The following is a 21,085-nucleotide window of genomic DNA, read 5'->3' on the forward strand; positions in this document are numbered from 1 at the left end:
CCTCGTGAATTGACGTCAGTTCCGATATTATTTCTTATGTTTTATTTGTATATTACAGGCAGGGGCGTTTTTCTAGGGTTTCATCAGTACTGGGGAACGGTACCCTACTTAAAGTGTTTGCGTGTATTTAGTAATGTTTTGATAGTCTTTTGGTAAGAAAATACAGTACAGAGTCGTTTTAAATGCAGGTGTTGAACTTAATAAAGATATTCTTCATCGCAGGCCATTTAACAGTATGATTCATTTGCGGGTTTGTAAATAAATCGCTATTTTTGTTCTTTGTGTTCAACGTATCTCATGTTTTGCTGAGTGAAAACCCACTCCGAACGAGTCAGTGTACGAGATATGTCCGAATCATTCAAACTGAATGGCGCTGTTTCTGTTTGCCGAATTGACCAAAATTATAGAAAAGAACCGACTCATTTGAGAATGATTCATTTGCTAATCGGGTGGCGCTAGTTTTAGAAAATTAGGTTGGAGAACGTTTTATTTACTTGACTGCCAAAATTATATTTATTATTTGTGATATGTGCATTTGTTTTTGCAAGTGTAAGCATATAAAAACAGAACATTATTAGTTCAAATACTGAATCAATTAATTGAAAAATGCGTACATTATATATATATATATATATATATATATATATAAAATCATACACAATTGTTCATTAATCTACCATAAATTTGCATAGAAAATGTGCAATTATAAATCTTTGTTATTCCAGAAAGTGGATTGGTGCAGTAGAAAACACTTTAATATGATATTTTGGAGCATAATGCAGTATGTAATATAACTAATGAAACAAATAATTATGACAATAATGCACAGTGACACCTGGTGCATATTAGATGCACACTATTGTAATGTGTAAAAGACAAGGGTGTGGGAAAAAAATGAAATTAATTTGTTGGTCAATTCCTTTCGAGTCTGTAATGGTGGGGCTGATAGCCATGAATTTTAGTCATTTCCTCTTAAACTTGGTCAGAGTTTGTGAACAGTTAGCTCTGCTCAGAGGAAGGTGTGGCCAGCATAGTGAACTTGTTGATCCGAGTTGTAAAAACACATCTGTAATACTTGTGTGTCAATGTAAAATTCCATACACCACAAAACAGTACTGCAGTTCTCTGCTATATAGAAAACATGTTAAAGATATTGTACACCTAGACCTTGCTGCCTGTTCCCTATTTTAAGTTAAATTCTATTTCATACTGCCACCTAGCGTTTTTCTAACAAAACTACAAAAACAACAGTTAAATCAAATAACCAAAACCATTTTATATTACTTGAAAATGTTTTTTAATGTTATCCATAATTTAAGTGGTCTAAGCAATACATAATACTTAACTGTGAATAAATAAAACATTTGGTCACTGAAACTATGACAAAAAAAAACATGATTTAAAGTGTTATCAAATTATCCCATATAACATAAATACAGCACATATTTCATTACCATTAAAATACTTGAAATATTCCTAATCCAATATGTACGAAGTTTACCATATACATGTTCTATTACAAATAATCTAAAGTGCAAACAGTTACTGTTATCTTTCTTTAAAAAATAGACCAGTCACAAGTTCAAAAAACAGTGTGACAGAACTACAAAAATACACTTTTAAAAAATTTGGTCAGTCATCTTAGTGGTAACTTCAAAAAACACTTTTCAATGGAACACCCCTCACACTGACACCAATGAACTAACATACTGTAGTAACAGTGGTCACTGAAGCTGGTGTACAAAGTTGGAAGGGCTGCCCCAGTAGCCATGCTTGCTGCGGTAACCCTGTTGGACCCAGCTGTGCGGTTTAAAGGAATGGTTGGGTCTGCAAGGGGGGCGGATCATGTAGTGTGGCCGCTGAGAGTAATGCCCTTTCCCTGGGCTGAATTTCTTTCTTGGTAGAGGATTCCAAACTGGGGCACTGGCATATACAAGCTTTACAAAAGAAAGAGATGACAAGAAATTGAAACCATTAGAAACAATGGTTACATACATGTGCATTATATTTCACTGAAAAAAGTGAAATTTCCCTTCAAAAGAACCAATTCACCTGCTTATGACGGTTTCAAAAACAGTTTACAGGTTTCCCAAACCTTGGTTAACTTCAAATTCAAGGACTTTCCAAGTCCAATACCCTCAAATTCAAGGACTTAATGTGGGGACACATTTGTTGTGTCCAACAACAAACGCTGAGGTACCATCGTAGTAGTTTTGTGAGTGTGTGAACTCATGGCAACATTCAACACAAAGTACCTCACGTGGAAAACACTTAACGTAACGCGTAAATGCGCATAACTAACGTAAATCAAGTAAGCTAGTATGCATAGGCCAGGAAGTGATGGCGAAATAACACATTAGCGGACCGGAGGGAATTATATGGACAAAATAAATTGAAGCACTTTCAAGGACCTGTATGTTTATTTTCAAAAACTTTCCAGGGCCTTGAATCTTTTTTTCCAGATTCACAAACTTTCAAGGATTTCAAGGACCCATGGGAACCCTGAGTTTAACTTGGATTTTCTATAAGCTTTTCACTTTAATTTTGCATCTGTCCCAACTTTTTTGGAGTGTGTTGCAGCCATCAAAATTTGTTTACATTTACAAAATATAATTAAGTTGTTCATTGAGAACATTGGAAATCTTTTCTTTGAACTTTTGTCAGTTAGATAAAGTTGAAAGAGAATTAAATCACAGATTCTTGTTTTTATTGCATTTTACAAAATGTCCCAACTTTTCAGGATTTAGATTAGTAGAAGACAGTCCATATAATATGATTAATAACCTACAATACCATTCAGAGAGTTTTAATTAATACTTCTACTCAGCAAGCATGGGCGGCGCTAGGGAGGGGCTAGCAGGTGCTTCAGCACCCCAAGAAAGACCAAAGCACCCCGATAGCACGCCCAAAAATAATTTCTGGAAGCAGTTATATTCAGGCTGTATTCCATGGAAGCCCTGAACCGCATGGTGAAGAAAAAAAAAGGAAAACTTATCTTGTTATTTCGAGATATTAAGTCGTTATTTCAACAAAAAAATCATTATTTCAACATAATATCTCGTTATTTTGACATAATATCTGTTATTTCGATAAAATATCTGTTATTTCAACATAATAAGGGGACATTAAGCGTTCTTATAATGGTTTTCTATGGGAGGAAAATGCTTAATGTGTAATTAAACACGTTGCGTTCATATTCTGGGCTCATCTGATTTTTTGTACATAGTATAGCCTACTTTATTATGAATTTAGTATCATAATGATTAATAAATGCACGCACAATTATCCGTTAACTTAATAAATGTTGCAGATCTTTTACTATGCACAAACAAATGCCTTTCAACTTATGTGTGCAAAATTCAGAATTAAATGAATGTGCTGCAATTTGTACAAATAGAGAGTCTGTGGGCTTACTATACGTGTTGTAGCCAATAATTAAATTAGCACACTTAGTTTAATATTTGTTAAAATATTATAATGTTTTTTTTTTCATCTATGTTGATTATGAAAAGTGAACAGCATGATAGGATGCAAAATATATCGGGAGACATGGAGTGGGTCAGACATGAATTTGACCGCTTCATACATTTTTGTTTTGTAGAAAGCCTTTCTTTAAAGTGAATTTTGTTTTGTATAAATTGTATCTTAATTTTAATACATTTTTCATCAACCAGTTGCCTGGATTTAATAAATAAGAAGTAAATAGCAGCCAATATAATCATGATGATATTGCATTGCACGTGAACTGGAGCGCATATCATCGTAAATTAACCGAAACTCAGCGTATGCCTCACAGACATGATAAATATTATCTACAGAGCGCTTGAAATGTCTTTAAACAAAAAATTCAAAACTAAAAGAAATAGGCTACTCTCTGATTATGTAATCCATTATGTGCATTTCTCTCTATAGGTGCGTTCACTACGGAGATGGCAATCGTCAACTTCATCTTTGCAGCCGACATTCAAAATTCAGCTTACCCATCGTAGAAATAATCTCACATTTTTAAATATAACAAAAAAATATATTAAATTATAATAATATAATAACAATAAAATAATATTTCACAATATTAATATTTTTAATTATTCATTTTTTATCAAATAAAAGTCACTTAGTAAGCAAACTTCTTTCAGAAACAGAAAAGAAAAAACATACCAACCCCAAAATTTTTAACAGTACTGTGCCTATGGCAATCAAGGCAATCCAAATACATTTAGGACATTGTACCTGGTATGGAGAGTGGTTGTAGAGAGGTGGGTTGTACTGGAGCTCTCTGCATGTGGTGTCCTCATCCGAGGAAGATCCGGAGTGGTAATCCGACGTGACCCTCTCCACAGCGCTCGTCACTTTCTTTGTCACATCCTCTTTATCATCATCGTCATCGCTTGAGAAGGTGGCCACAGTGAAACCATGATTCCTCTCGCCATACCTGCAACCATCTCAGAAGTAAAGATTGCTTTCATATTTGAGCAACATACAGTACAGTTGTAAATAAGTAGAAAAACTCACCTACAGCACACCTCTCCAGGGTCGACCCAAAGCGTGAGTTCCTTAGGCAGACCAAGGTCTTTGTACTGCACTCCACTCTCAGCACATGCTCTCAGCAATTCAGCATCCTCTTTATGGAAGCGGTTCACTCTGATGCACCTGCACAGGATACATTTATAGCTCATTTTAACATCACATGAAGCATGACATGCATCCTGAACATCTGACTAGATGTGAATGTCACTGCACAGTACTGTTTATCAGACTGCTGTACCTGAATGCTTGGCCCTTGTTGGGGTTGTCTGGATACCAATGACCCTTGAACTTCTCCTGCAGTGCTACAGTTAACCGCTCCACAAACAGGTCCAACTTGTCTGCTTCCAACTTCTCAGCCTTCTTTATCAACCGCTTCAAGAAAAACACCACCGCTGCTATTTCTTTCTTCATCGTTAGCTGTTCAGCTGAAATTCAGGTCCAACTTCTGTCCATGTAAAGAGACTTGATTAAATATTAAATAGATACTTAAATAAATACCACAACAACACCCTGTGATGATAATGCATTTTCTTGAATATAAAATAAATTAACCAAAACATGACTTTCAATTAAAGAAATGATATATATATATATATATATATATATATATATATATATATATATATATGTATATATATGTATATATATATGTATGTATGTATGTATATATATATATATATATATATATATATATATATATATATATATATATATATATATATATATATATATATAGAATTGTTTTATAATAATACAATAAAATATTACAAAACCATTTAAAGGTTTGGGGTCAGAAAAAATGTTTAGAATAATACAATTAAAATAATTAATAGTAATAATAAGAATAATTCAAATAGCCCAAAACATTTTTTTTATTCAGCAAGGATGCATTACATTGACATTACAGACATTTCTAATGTTACAAAATATTTCCACTTCAAATAAATGCTGCTCTTCTGAATATTAAAAGTGTTACAATTCCAACAAAAATATTAAGCAGCACAACCATTTTCATCATTGATCATAAGAAATGTTTCTTGAGCACCAAATCAGCATATTAGAATGATTTCTGAAAGATCATGTGACACTGAAGACTGGAGTGATGATGCTGAAAATTCACAGGAATAAATTACAGCTAAAAATATATTAAAAGATAAAAGTTATTTTAAATTATAATATTTGACAATAACACTATTTTACCAGTTTTTTATAAAAATAAATTCAGTCAGATATCTTTCTTTTTTTAAAAAAAATCTTACTGACCCTCATCTTTTGAATATTAATGTAATTTTGTATTTATTAAACTAGAAAACATTGTTGCACTCAAAATGGATAAAAAATCCTTTATTTATTAAATGATTCAGTAAACAATAAAACAATTAAATAATCAACACAAAACATTTGAGTATTATTATTATTAATAATGAATATTAATAATTGGGTCTTTTTTTTAAGACTTCCAATAACTGTTAGGTCAGATTTCTTTCTAAACCATCAATCCATCAACATCAATCTACGCATGTCCCAGAAACATAAGCTCTAAGATGTTGGCTGTCTATGAACACAAACCCTAGAGAGAGAGAGCAAGTGATTAACACAAAGCCGGTCAGACGGCGGGACAGAACAGCAGGATGGCGCGCTAATACGTTTGAAAAACAAGACCATGACAGAAATGGCCATTCGTTTATGGAACTTAATAGCATCACCTCAATATTATTTTCTAGACTGTATTACATTTTTATCATTATTGTATACTTTTAAATTCCAGAGTTGTAGTTTAATTTACCAAATATTATCTAGAAAAACGAACGTCATATTTATAAAAAAACAAACAAAAACAAAACCTTAATCAGTCTCCAATGTGTGTGTGTATAATATATATATATATATATATATATATATATATATATATATTTATTTATAGAGAGAGAGAGAGAGAGAGAGAGAGAGAGAGCATATTATATAATACATTCCTATATTTTATAAAACGTATTTTAAAATACTAAATAGAAAAACTTCTTTTACCAGTAGTTTCTCAACTGGACTTCAATTAGTAACACTAATTTATTTAATATAACACTTATTTAAATGTCATATTAAAACTATACTCCTTTTCCATTTTTAATAAATATTGCAATAATTATTACAAACTGAATCCAGCTAACGTTAACTGTAGCCTAGCCGAGGTTAACGTGGCCTCGATTCCATTTTCAGTTGGCTTTTCTGACAGTTTCCTTTAAAAACATTAATTTCAAATTATTTTATGTAATATTTGGAGCTTATAAACATTTTACTTTTATGCGAGTTCGCTACATCACTACAAACAGATATACTGACCGTGTTTTCCTTTCATCCACATGTGGCCAACTCCTGCTGCCCGCCTGGCGCACAACAGACACTCCAGATCTGCTCCGCGCGAATACGGGTGACGTGACCATCTTGTGCGCATGCTTACAGGAAATGATTCATGAGTCGATTCTTTTGATTCACGAAACGAATGATTCATTGATTGGCAGAGTGTGGAGAAGAAGAGCTGAGCAGCACACACGTAAATGGATGCAGGGTGGAAGTTTCTTTCCTTTTAATCAAATGAATTAAAATAAGTATGCCATATTTCATTTTTTGATCAAACAGAAATGATCAAATAAAGGCTGGTATCCTGTCACATGACAATGAGAACTGTGGGCAGTTTTATAAATTGGACAATGGCGCCATCTAGCTTGCAAAGTGGTGCTTGATGAACTGATAAACTCGTGACAGGGTCTCTGTGTTGTGAAAAAATGACTATTGCTGACTATCCACTCAGAATGACTATTGCTATCTTTAATTTCAACATGAGCAGCACATGTTGTCAGAAGGGAAATATCTATATCAGGGTATCCACTGCAGTCATAACGAAAGTGCAAAACTTGTGTGGCACATGTCAACAGGAAATACCTATCAGGATGTATAGCTCTTACCTCACTTCACACTTCATCACAAGGACAGAATAATATTGCAACCTGGATTGCAGGGAATTTAGAACTAAAAACACCATGCAGGGCTTTGTGTATAGGGGTTATTGAATTAAAAGAAAATGGAAATGGAAAAAAGAATGGTGGTGCTGGAGCGTCATGCGTTTTGAGACATGTGGCAGGTTCAATTTAGTGATTTCACTGAGAACTTGTTAAAACGGCTAAAAACTTGCTCCACCCCAGATAAAATCAGATTGACCAATATGGCTTGAGAAATAAAAACAAATAAATAAATGACACAAATCATGGTTTTAAACTGTATTTGCACAATGGCTCACTGGAATAACACGCTAGAACAATCAGTATCGTGGAGGTGACTGTTAGATGGATGATGATCACTCAGAACTGAATACAGCACCTCTGTCTTCAGTTCAGAGTGCAGGATGAGCTCAGATGGGACACTGACCTCTACAGGCTGTTGACAGGATCTCATTGGACAACCTTTAGAAGAGATTATTGATGCAAAAAAAAAACATCTGATCAATGATGTTCATATTGATGAAAACAAGAGGAAGGCATTGTGTTAGAGATAAAATCAATACTCACAAATGACTGTGATGATCAGGAGGACAAGAGTCAGCAATGCAGAGGTGAACAAAACTATCCAAATATGACAGTCTATAAAATATGATTATTGAAGGGTCATTATGTATTCTGATGTTTCTATGCAGAATAAAAAGATGTATGTAATGTGTAATACCTCTAAACCTCCCTTTGTTCTCATAACAGTCAGCAGGAGACAGGTGGAGAATCATTGGTTGGCTCAGGGATGAGTGATTTACCCAACACGAGTAGTTTGTACAGTCAGAGACATTCAAATATGAATGGAGGGTGAATGATTCATCTGGGTTGGTTTTGTTAATGTTGTATGTGAGAGAGACGTTCTGAAATCCTCCATTTCTCATCCACACCTGCTCTAGAGCAGAAGGGTAAAACCCCTCAGAGAGGCAAAGAATCGTGTGAAATCCATCCGATGCTCTTACATGTGACACGGACACCTTGGGCTGTGCTGTAGTAAATATAAGAGTTATTAGTAAAAAGATCATGTATTAGGAGAAGATATTTGTCTCAGTTATATTATATACACTCAAGTCACTATGATTTCTGATTCTACTCATAATAAACTTACCAATCACTTGAACAAATGTTCCTTCTTCACCCAAAATCACAGAAGGAGGTGGTATGGTTCTTGTCACAACACATTTGTAAGTGCCAGCATCATTTATCTGCAGATTTGACACCTCAAATGACATTTCCTCAATCTTTCGAATAAATCTAATGTGATCTTTACATGACTGAATTATCCATGAATCGTTACTCTTCCTTAATAAACACAGGTGATTATTAGTTTTAAGTTTCACTGTGAAATATTCAATGTCACTTGATGGTTTGTATTTACAACTGATATTGACTGACTTTCCTCGATGAACAGTCTGAACTGAGGTGCCATTGAATTCTGAATGTCCAGCTATAACAACTGAAAAAGACAGGGCAGCAATAATAATAATAATAATAATAATAATAATGTTTTAGTTATCACTTCACTAGATTTAATTTAAAATAATATTGATTCAATAAAAATAATTAATTATAAATAAATATTTATATTAAATATAAATACAATATTAAAATAAGATTTTCAAATTAAAATACCAACCAGACAGAAGCATCCATACACATGTGGTCACAGAGTTACACTTTGATGACATCTAAAGAAAAAAGAAAGTGGGATATTGATTTCCCAGTTTTGAACAGAAGTAAACTATATAGCAGGGTAAACTTCTACTGGCTAGATGAAGAATGAAAGATCATAGCAAATATTATTTTTGCGTTTCCATTTGCCCCTACTGCAAGAAAGAAAGAAAGAAAGAAAGAAAGAAAGAAAGAAAGAAAGAAAGAAAGAAAGAAAGAAAGAAAGAAAGAAAGAAAGAAAGAAAGAAAGAAAGAAAAGAAAAGAAAAGAAAAGAAAAGAAAAGAAAAGAAAAGAAAAGAAAAGAAAAGAAAAGAAAAGAAAAGAAAAGAAAAAGAAAATAATTTGATTGCGTTTCCACGACTCTTCGACAGAATCACTGTAAAAAATAAAAAATCCCCCTAATTCAACTTAACGACTTAAGTTCAGTTGCTGATATTTAAGTTTAATCAAATTGGAATTTTAATCAACTTTTTTAAAAATCTTGTGTAGTTATCATTTTTTAAAAAAATGAAGTTTGTTCAAATATTTTGATGAGTTAAAGTAATGGAAAAACATGTTATAATGAATTTCTAAGAGCAAAAGAACAATAACTTTTCAAGAACAAAATACAGAAGAGAAAAAGATCAGTTACTCTTTCGCAATTAAGTGTATGTGTACACAAAATGTAGAGTTGTCAATGTACAAAATACATAAAAATAGATTTACAATGTTAATTATTTTGGAAATGCATCTAATTTGCAAACATGAGTTAATTCATTAGCTAATATTAACTAACAATGAGCAATATATATTTTTACAGCATTTGTTAACCTTTGTTAATGTTATTAACAAATTGTTTAATAAAAAATTGCTCACAGTGCATTAACTAACAGTTACAACTTTTGGTACTAAAAAATTTAAGTTTTGTTTTTAATTGTTAGTTCATGTTAACAATGAAATCTTAGTGTTATTAAAATATTTGGACAGAACACCACAACTGACCAGTCAGACATATGCCAAAATGCCAGAGAGCCACACAATAAGCGGTTTGTCTTTCCTCTAAATTATACATTTGCAAGACTACATTTTTGATATGGAGCAAAACAATTGTTTCAGTTAAGTCAATAACCATTTAAACAAAAGTCGATAAAAGTTAACAAATTCACCAGCAACACAAAATTCCTCTGCATCATTATAATGTTTCCATTTCCATTGATACGGTCTGTTTATACTGATCTTGTAATATGCATTACAAAAGTTCCCATGTACTCACCTTGTCATTTTTTTTCAGAGATTGCATCCTCTTTTGTATTTTTTTACAGGTCTCTGTTCCAACTAATAATGGTGCAAATGAAGAAGTTGGTCTGCGGTTGTGCTGTAAAGTCAGAAACAAGCTCAACCGATCCGACTGAGGCAGTCTGAGATACAGTTTACTCAGTTAGAGTGTATGTGTGGAAGAGAAACAAATTAAAGTTATTTCTTTTTTATCACACCCAGATTCTGTCATCAAGCGAGAAGCCAATCACAACTGTTTTCTTCTTTTAGGCCTTCCTTGATTGGATGGCACCCATATAAAAGTTTAGTTTAGTTTTATAAAGAAGAAACATTATGACCTGAAGTTGCAGTGACAATGTCTTAAAAGTGTTCAATAGTGAAATCAAATGTCTTGTAGACTTTATTTGCTTGTATTTGTCTCCATCAAGAGTCTTTTTAGAGCATCATCTTCATGATCTGACTGAGCAGCTGAACTGGTTATTTTAACCACACAATGACATGCAAAGCGGATGTAGGTCATAGGCAAAAGTGCAGAAGCAGTAAGCTACATGTGACAAATAAAGAATGAACAGTTTATTAATGAATTATTTAAGTATACGTCAACACAGGAAAGAAAACTGCACTCAGCAAACCATTTCATTTGGTTCTTAAAATGCTGAAGCTGCAAATACCTCATGGTCATATTTTGTCAGCAGAACATATTTACAGTCAAAATGTTAAGCAAAGTAAAAAATCATAGAAATATAAATCACATACACAAGTTGGTGTCTGGTCAGTGAATGATATAGACATGGATCAGGCTATCAATCATAGTAAAATGTCTTTGTTCAGTGTTTATTGTGGAGATGAGTGGACTCTGACAGGGCTGCATGGAACTGGATGATGGTCACCGAGTGTTGAATACAATGCCACAGAATGCAGGGGATCGTGGAGCAAAGGCTCAGGTGTGACACTCATTCCTACAGGAGGCACAGTCTGTGAACGTGCTCTTCCTGGAAGAACATGAGAATAATGACTTGATCTGTTCTGATTGCTCATGAGACGATAAGAAAAAACAATGCATGAGTCCCTTCCCACCCTTCCCCTTTGCACTGTTATTTTGTTAATATGTTTATATTCATAAAATTTTCATTTTCGTAAAATTAATTTATGAAGACATGCAAAACATGTAAAAAAAAAAAGTCTAATTCGGATATCCATGCTGTGATTTAAGGGTCCTAGAGGAGCATGCGTATTTCACTTATATAAAACCATGTGCGTGAGTGAACAGAGCATCTGGTAAGCTGTTCATGTTTTGGTCTTTTCAGTTTGAGTCACAGTAAAGAACCTTGGTTTCATGCACGTTCGACAGTTGCTGTTATTACTCTGGTATTTTACTGTAAAAAATATATTATTCCAGACTACATTATATTTCAACACAAATCCAATTAATTTTTGGGTGCTAATTACAAAAACAGTGCCTATTTTGCACTAGCATGTCATGTCATTTCACTAGTTCGCATTTACATTTTGTGCATCTCACTATCTGTTTGTATAGCAACCGGAACTTGGCAGCTGCAGTGACACGATGATGTTGCCAATTGGCTCTATTATTTAGAAGGCGGGACTTATTCCAACTTATTGCCTTTGCAATATCTACCATTCATAAGTGGTATATGTGCACCACAAGCCAGAAAGGGGTTGTCATTTAAGGCTCTTAAAGAATCTTCCTTAAAGGGATAGCTCACTTTGAAATTAAATGTTGGTATGTTTTAGCTTACCTCAAGGGCATCCAAGATGTAGGTGTCTTTTTTTCCGCAGTAGTTTCAATTTTGTTATTTTTAGGTCAAACCGTTCTTGTCTGTCAGTCATATAATGCAGCTCTATGGTCAAGGTATCAAAGAGCATGCACAGAGTCCAAATTAAAACAATTCCCCGTGAACCAAATTAAACAATTCCCCATCGTAAGTACACATTGATGGCCTAAGACACGAAACGAGCGGTTTGTGTGAGAAAACGAACAGTATTTATATCGTTGTTACCTCTTGAACACAGCCGCGTCCAAGTGATCTGAGGGCGCGGGCGGGTATAGATTTGTAAGATGCGGGTATAGCTCATTTTTTTGTAAATTTGGAGTGCTGTCAATACAGAGAACAATGACAAAAATTGGTGTTGCCTACACGAGTGAATCTGACTGCAGTAGATGTGAAAGATATTAGTAAAAGTGATGTTATTTCAGCCAGCGCTCATACCTGTATTTACATCCTGTTTTTGGTCGAAGTCCATAGTAATCGATTGTCGAGTTCACGCGCATAGGTTTAGTTACCTATGATCACGCGCGTGAACTCGACAATCGATTACTATGGACTTCAACCGAAAACAGGATGTAAATACAGGTATGTGCGCTGGCTGAAATAACATCACTTTTATTCATATCTTTCACATCTACTGCAGTCAGATCTACTCGTGTTCACTCTGAAGGAATCACTCACATTGGCTGTGCACTTGTAATGACACATCAAGGATGTTAAGAGGCTAAAAGCAGGTTTAAAACTTGCCCCATTGAAGTCAACAGGGTGCAAATTTTAAAAAGAGGATAACACGGTGTAGGCCACACCGATTTTTGTCGTTGTTCTCTGTATTGATAGCACTCCAAATTTACAACAAGTAATAAAAACTCGGTGAGTGTTTTCTCACCTCATGGGATCACAACACTAAGAGATAGTAAATCTTTTCCTGGATTTTTTTTGTGCGTTCCCGAGATTAGACCTTCCTTAACATAATGCCGAAAAACCGAAGTCTCTAGGTGGTCTGGTTGAGGAGTAGATAGAAGTGCAAGATTGGTGCGCACAGACGCACAGAACAGAAATCATAAGTTAACAAGCGCAATTTGTCCGGTGGAAAATTGCGCTAAAAAAATTAGCTCAATGTTAAAATTGACCGGAGTTCTCCTTTAACAACAGCTTTTAAATTTGCTGACATATTAGGAATGCTTTTTTTCATGGCATGAAAAACGAACACTTTACTTGAAAATGTGAGTTGTAAAAGCATCATACACAACAGAACAGATAGTTATGTGTTATTTACATAACTGGGAAGATCTTAACTAGCAGAATAGAACATGCATAATATTTTGAGAGATCATACACCGAGTTTTTGTAAGATTTTTTTTTACATATATAGGCAAATATAAACCGTATAGGCCTATACATTTAAAGGTGCATTGTGTAATTTAGGAGGATATGTTGACAAATGCAATATCATCTACATAACTACGCTTTTTTACATTGAAATGCGCCGACATGTTTCTTCAGGGGCCATAAAGAGACAGACACGTTTCATCACTATGTTGTTCTTCGTGCAAAGAAGCAAGCTAAAGTCAGTGAATAAAACTCTGACACAATGATGAACAAATAACAATAATATTTTGCAATAACATATCGGTTTACTGAATAAATAAACCTAATTTCTTAATTTATCTTTGTAAAGAAACCTCATTGCTTTGCTTAACTGGCTGCTCTTTGCTGTCTCAGACGATGACTTCTTTTCTTGTCGGTCACCGTAACTTCTGTTGGTTGCAATTCCCAACCTCACCACTAGATGCCGCTAAAAATTACACAGCGCATCTTTTTTACATTTTAAAACCATGCTGAAGCGTGTTTTTATAAACATGAATTCAACATAACAAATGGTAAAACACTCAAAATGTAGAAAATATAAAATCTACTCTACTTTACTGCAAGCCAAGAGGTCACACATGACATATCGATCTTCTACTGGTCACGTGATGCGAATTCGCAGTTTAAATGCAAGCAAAACTTTTCGGATAAGCTTGCATGCGTTTGAATGGCAGTCCATGGAACGAAAAGTGCAGTTTTATACCCATTACAAATGCCAGTTGACCAGGAGATTTAAAAACGAACAGTTAATACAGCTTATGCAATGATTTCGAATTCATCGGGAAAATCGCATGGAAGGGCGACTGGAAGCGTGAGGAGAAGAAAGACGGATAAATTCGCCTGTTTGCAAATCGAGGAAGAGTTTTGCCTGCGCCTGGACGAATTTACAGGAGGACGCCGAGGACGATGGAAAATTCCATTCCAAGAGAATGATAACTGGGATTTCAATTTATAAGAACAGACTCTATATTTTGGAGATCAAATATTAAACTTACTTAAACGCTCACACACGACTGTGATAATCAGTATGGCAAGAATCAGCAGCACACAAGTCACCAGAGCCACCCACGTTGTTATAGGCCTACCTATGAAAGAGGGATATTGAGCAACATAACACAATGATTGCATAAAAATTCTAATAATTTGAGCAAATATTTTTATAAGACACACTTTGGTATTTTCTGCTTTGTGCACCTCTGTTCTCATAACAGTCAGCAGGAGACAGGTGGAGAATCATTGGTTGGCTCAGGGATGAGTGATTTACCCAACACGAGTAGTTTGTACAGTCAGAGACATTCAAATATGAATGGAGGGTGAATGATTCATCTGGGTTGGTTTTGTTAATGTTGTATGTGAGAGAGACGTTCTGAAATCCTCCATTTCTCATCCACACCTGCTCTAGAGCAGAAGGGTAAAACCCCTCAGAGAGGCAAAGAATCGTGTGAAATCCATCCGATGCTCTTACATGTGACACGGACACCTTGGGCTGTGCTGTAGTAAATATAAGAGTTATTAGTAAAAAGCTCATGTATTAGGAGCAGATATTTGTCTCAGTTATATGATATACACTCAAGTCACTATGATTTCTGATTCTACTCATAATAAACTTACCAATCACTTGAACAAATGTTCCTTCTTCACCCAAAATCACAGAAGGAGGTGGTATGGTTCTTGTCACAACACATTTGTAAGTGCTAGTATCATTTATCTGCAGATTTGACACCTCAAATGACATTTCCTCAATCTTTCGAATAAATCTAATGTGATCTTTACATGACTGAATTATCCATGAATCGTTACTCTTCCTTAATGAACACAGGTGATTATTAGTTTTCAGTTCCACTGTGAAACATTCAATGTCACTTGATGGTTTGTATTTACAACTGATATTGACTGACTTTCCTCGATGAACAGTCTGAACTGAGGTGCCATTGAATTCTGAATGTCCACCTATTACTGAAAAAGATGACAAATCAGTTTTACATTGTAAGTTATATTAAAAAGTAGGGATTCAATTCAGAGAATTTTCACATTTTGAACAGTATGGTATAATCACCAGAAAATAAGGACAGCAGCATCAGAGCACATGTGGTCACAGATGATGATATCTATTAAGAACAAACAGAGAAATACAGTGATTATACTACAAATAGATATTTTGGTTTGTTCTGAAATAATGACTGGCTGACTGTACATGCTCAGGTGTTTAGTTAAATAAACATGAAATATTGATTTGAACTGAAATTAGGCTACTTTGTTAAATGAGAGTGCACGCTACACAATACATGAAACTAGCACAAGTATGAGACCATTTGCCAAGCCAACTTAGTTATTATAAATCATTATTTTCCCAAACATATTTGACAATAGAATTCAGCAATTGACCAATCAGATTCAAGCATTCATAAGAAGCTATAGTCTTTCCACTAGTGCTGCACGATTAATCATATCGCAATCGCGATGTCAAGCGCAGTTATGACACAAAATGTTGCGATTTTATAAAGTAAATAAAAGCATGTGTGGACATGACAGCCCATTCTCCCTGAGAGCTGTTTGCTAATTTTCTACACCGCTAATAGCACGAAGACCAGTTTCAGTTTAGTGGCGCATATGGTCTGCGTACTGACAGGGCTCTCTGCATGTCTACAGCATTAGGTGAGATATATTTTTTCCATGAGAAAAATTAACATGTATCTACTAGCCTACTACCTAATATTTATCCTAATGAATCGATATTGACTCAAGATCGGAATAAAATCACAATATCAAGCAATACTAAAAACAGTAGCCTACCAGTCATTGTATCATGTAAACATTGTAACATATTGTCACTAAACCTAACAAAATTCTGTTTAGTTACCAAATGTTTTGACAATCACAAAATCCTGCTTAAATGTCCCTGTTTGTCTGGACAGAATGTTCAAAATATCTTATTTTCATGAGCAATTAATTTTATACTATTGTTGAGACAATAACAAGTTCACAGTATGCAAAGATGTCATTATTTAATTTTGTAAAAAAAATATAATTTTAATTTGAAAACACTGAGTTTAGAAATACACATTTCAGCATTAGCCTATCACTAATCTGTGTGTGCATTTTCCTTGAGAACTAAGCAAGTTGACTCATGAAACCAGTTATCGCAATCGCATTATTGACCTCAATAATCGCAAAATGACATTTCCCCCAAAACGTGCAGCCATAATTTCCACAAAGTGATACATTTCAAGACTATAAAATATCACATAAATTACTGTTTAGTTAAGCGTCACAAAACTGACCGAAACATATATCAAATTTTAATGAAAAACGTCAGAAAGTAAAAGCTGATTTATAAAAGTAAAACATATATATAAATTACTATTGTAATATAAAACTCCCAAATTCTCACCATTTCATATTTCAGAAACTGCATCCTCTTTGCATTTTGCATGGGACTCGCTGACTGTTCTAACTCATGATAGTGCAAATGGAGAAGTGATGTTGGTCTGAGGTGGCGACGTAATTTCCTAGGTCAACTCAGAAACAAGCCCATCAAATCCGACTGAGGCTGTCTGAGAGTAGGCTACTTAATTTGTAGACTGATTTAAAAAAGTATTTTAAAGTATTTACCGCTTATTTTAAAAAAAAGTAGTTATTCTACGACATACAACCTTCAAAGTCAATCTGTATTCATCCAGGGAGAAGCCAATCACAATGCTCCCTTTTCTTTTATGGCTGCACTGATTGGAGGGACCAATATAAGAGGCATTGTTCATAGTCCAAACTACAGTGGAGAAGTATAACATCATGACCTGCAGCTGTCTGACAATGTCTAAAAGTGCAAGGGCGTTTTAAATGTTAACCCAAATGTCTTACAGACCTCATTTGCTCATAACGGTCTGCACCAAGACCTCGTTTGTAGAGCATCTTCACGCTCTGTAGAGGCGGTGAGGTCTAGTTATTTTAACCACAGCGGGGTTGTAGCCTAAAACACGTGAAATGCAGGGAAGCTCTCATTTAGGTCACGTGTGAAAATGTAGATATGAAGTCAGTGCATGGATGATGTGCTCAGACCTAATTTTTGCCTGCAGTTTCACATAGGTTTCGGTTGAAGATGAATCGGAAGCTCTTTATTATTTATACACTAAGTGATATTTTAAGTGTTTAGTTTAGCATGTTAAAGCTTGCCATCTTTTTATACAGGCAATTGTAAAGAAATGTTTTTGCCCTGTTAAGGAGAGAAAATAATTTTGATTAAAGATTATGAAGGCACATGATTTAGGAAAAAAGAATGATGTGCACGGATAAATAATTTATAATAAATAATTAAATATTCCATCAAAAAACAAGAATTTCAAGGATTTTAATTTTGTGGTGACTTTAAGTCTGGAAAACACAACTTTTAAAAATTTGAACAGATTTTAAAACACTACATGCATACACTTGTCGACTTTGTGAATGGTTACAGAAAAAAACACTCTAAATGACTGAGGACAAGATACATTCATATGTTGAGCTAGAGATACATTCAGGATGCATTCAAGATACATTCAGATTTGTAAGGAACGTTCACTTCCTCGTAGTTACTTGTATGTTGGGATTTTTTGCGCTACTTGTACAATGTGACCACTGTACTGCTGTAGATGTATTTAGGCATTGATAGTGTTGCCATAAAATTCCCAGTCGACATAAACAGCTCCGAGTAGAACATCACGTGTTGTCATGTCGAAATTACGGTAATTATGACATGCCTAATTATCACATGGTAATTATGTGTTCTAAAATCAGCTCAAAATATCAACCATGTTTGATATCCTCCGACTGGATGGAATCATAGTCTGAAGCCCATCATACACTGTGATTTTCTGTGAAATTTATCAACACAGGCTTCCCAAAATCTATAGAATGAATACTGTAGAACACAAAGAAAAAGAGCAGTAGTGAAGCAGATGCAGATAATCACAGCCGTACTAATAAATTCAGGCAAACAGACACAATTGCAAGTGTTTGTTTTTGCTCAACAAGCAATATGTTAATATTAAGTAACTAAACGATTCACTGTTATTTGAATGAATGGGTTGAGTGAATGATTCAATGAATCACCCATAAAGAGTCACTTGTTTTGTTCCTAAATTAAACGTGTTTGAACAAATCGGCAGAGGTGTCAAGTAACGAAGTACAAATACTTTGTTACCTTACTTAAGTAGAAATTTGGGGTATCTATACTTTACTGGAGTAATTATTTTTCAGACGACTTTTTACTTGTACTCCTTACATTTTGACGCAATTATCTGTACTTTCTACTCCTTACATTTTAAAAATAGCCTCGTTACTCCTATTTAATTTCGGCTTGTTTTCATTCCGGCTTGTCGTCGTTAAAAAAAATAAAAATAAAAATTGGCCAATTACACAAACGGTTTAGATCTGACTCCCGCCTCCTGAATACACATCGCTAAACTGATTGGCGTTGTGGTGTCTGTAAGTTTTTTAATTTATTTTTTTCCTTACATTACTTTTACTTTTATACTTTTACTTCAGTAAAAAGCTTGAGTTGATACTTCAACTTCTACAGAAGTCTTTTTAAACCCTAGTATCTATACTTCTACCTGAGTAATGAATGTGAATACTTTTGACACCTCTGCAAATCGGTTGAGTGAATTCAATAACAACCACTTGTCATCATCTAAAAGCTCAATAAAAAAGTTTTTTTTATTTGAAAATCTGGAATCTGAGGGTGCAAAAAAATCAAAACATTGAGAAAATTGCCTTTAAAGTTGTCCATTTATGTTCGCGATTGTGTTCCATTCACTCACAAAAATAAATGTTTTATATATTTACGGTAGGAAATTTACAAATTTCCTTCATAGAACATGATCTTTACTTAATATCCTAATGATTTTTGGCATAAAAGAAAAATTGATCATTTTGCCCCATACAATATTGTTGGCTACTTGTGACTGGTTTTCTGATCCAGGGTCACATATGTGACCCTGGACCACAAAACCAGTCTTATGTGTATTTTTTTTAAATGAAAATGTATATATCATCTGAAAGCTGAATACATAATCTTTTCATTGATGTATGGTTTGTTAGGATAGGACAATATTTGACCGAGATACAACTATTTGAAATCTGGAATCTGAGGGTACAGAAAAATCTAAATATTGAGAAAATCGCCTTTCAGCATCCATTCAATGCAGCATCCATTCACAAAAATAAATGTTTTCTATATTTAAGGTGGGAAATTTACAAAATATCTTCATGGAACATGATCTTTACTTAATATCCTAATGATTTTTGGCAAAAAAGAAAAATCTATAATCACTGTAAAAAGTGCTACACCCACAAAGTAGGTTTTATATATTTAAAATATTTGTAATCTAGTTTATTTTATTGGTTTTATACAAAAAAGTATCAAAATACTTCATCTTTACTTAAAATATATCAGTTTTTATATAACAATATATTTTAAATAAAACCCATGCAATTTATTTGGGTAGTTATTTGTATGTGGTCGTTGTGTACAACAAATGCTATAAAAGTGAGTTGACAATGCACAATTTATTTGAGCAGCGGTCGATGTGGCAGGTGTGTTCATCAAACGTAAATATTTTAAATTTTATAAGTTGGCATTATCCCTTTTTTACTGGCGGGGACCTTCCAGGCAGATGCAGTATCTTCCTCGGCACTTCAACTGTTTGGTCGCTGCCACGGATCTGAATATCAGGGTCTGATTAACACGGTAAGTTGAGCAAATTTATCCGAATGACTGGTGATGTAAAGTCACGCGAAATCGCTTACTCTTCACTAGGGAGCTGAGGTTAGGTTTGCAAATTGTACTGTATAGCTAGCTATCCTGCACACATGGTAAGATGGCTGCCGCTGCACAGTGTGGTCGATCGGCAGACAACAGCGGTTGAGACCGTGCTGTTATGAAATTAGTGCTGTAGTCATGCCTACTATGTGTTTTAAGGCTTGGGCTTTAATTTTGCCAATACTATCACTTTTAATCGTTAGTTAGCGTAAACTTAAACTAGCATAGTACTAGTTAACGTGTTCTATCTAACTTAGGACTTTTAGCTTACCGTTTAATGTCAAATATTAGTTTAAGTTAATGCTAAAAGTGATATTATTGGTAAAATTAAAGCCAAAGTATCCTTAAAACACAAAGTAGGCTGATTTTAGAGATTTGATCCATGTTATTTTAATGCTGCATAGTCAATTAATGACAGATGTTTGGTTGAAAAAACCCTTAAACTATTTCTAACCTATTACTTAAAGAAGTTACATTTACAACTGATTTTTAACCTTATTTCTAACATGCATTTTCCTGGTCTTTAGATACCCAAGCACTTTTGTTGCCTGGGGTCTTCGAGCTTCACATCCAGGTAAGAAAAACTTCAGAATATAATTATAATTCAATTCAATATAAAATATAAAAATAATTCAATTACAAT

At 34.2% G+C, this 21,085-nt stretch overlaps 2 protein-coding genes across 6 annotated transcripts; both read right to left on the reverse strand.

Annotated features, from left to right (window-relative positions):
- Positions 1-735: 735 nt before the first annotated feature.
- Positions 736-7,193, reverse strand: btg3 (B-cell translocation gene 3). Of its 2 annotated transcripts, none has more exons than XM_081355173.1 (5): positions 6,865-7,193; positions 4,766-4,972; positions 4,513-4,650; positions 4,231-4,432; positions 736-1,937 (listed from the first exon to the last, which is right to left on the reverse strand). In XM_081355173.1, exons 2-5 carry the CDS (start codon positions 4,936-4,938, stop codon positions 1,725-1,727), a joined length of 726 nt encoding a protein of 241 aa, XP_081211299.1. In that variant the 5' UTR covers positions 4,939-4,972; positions 6,865-7,193; the 3' UTR covers positions 736-1,724. The 2 variants fall into 2 exon arrangements, with proteins under 2 accessions (XP_081211299.1, XP_081211300.1); XM_081355174.1 differs by having other exon boundaries at positions 4,766-4,989; positions 6,865-6,948.
- A 3,666-nt stretch (positions 7,194-10,859) lies between these two features.
- LOC308683677 (uncharacterized protein) lies at positions 10,860-17,631 on the reverse strand. 4 transcript variants are annotated; one of them, XM_081354261.1, is made up of 6 exons: positions 17,038-17,329; positions 15,703-15,754; positions 15,258-15,602; positions 14,817-15,137; positions 14,642-14,731; positions 10,860-11,480 (listed from the first exon to the last, which is right to left on the reverse strand). In XM_081354261.1, the coding sequence occupies exons 1-6, from the start codon at positions 17,077-17,079 to the stop codon at positions 11,323-11,325; spliced, it is 1,008 nt and encodes a 335-aa protein (XP_081210387.1). In that variant the 5' UTR covers positions 17,080-17,329; the 3' UTR covers positions 10,860-11,322. The 4 variants fall into 4 exon arrangements, with proteins under 4 accessions (XP_081210387.1, XP_081210390.1, XP_081210388.1 ...); XM_081354264.1 differs by lacking the exon at positions 17,038-17,329 and adding an exon at positions 17,509-17,566 and having other exon boundaries at positions 10,861-11,480; positions 14,841-15,137; XM_081354262.1 differs by having other exon boundaries at positions 10,861-11,480; positions 14,841-15,137; positions 17,038-17,419.
- Between the last annotated feature and the right edge of the window lie 3,454 nt (positions 17,632-21,085).

This window comes from Scardinius erythrophthalmus, assembly GCF_964197995.2.
Source record: "Scardinius erythrophthalmus genome assembly, chromosome: 23".
In the NCBI taxonomy this organism is placed as follows: Eukaryota; Metazoa; Chordata; class Actinopteri; order Cypriniformes; family Leuciscidae; genus Scardinius; species Scardinius erythrophthalmus.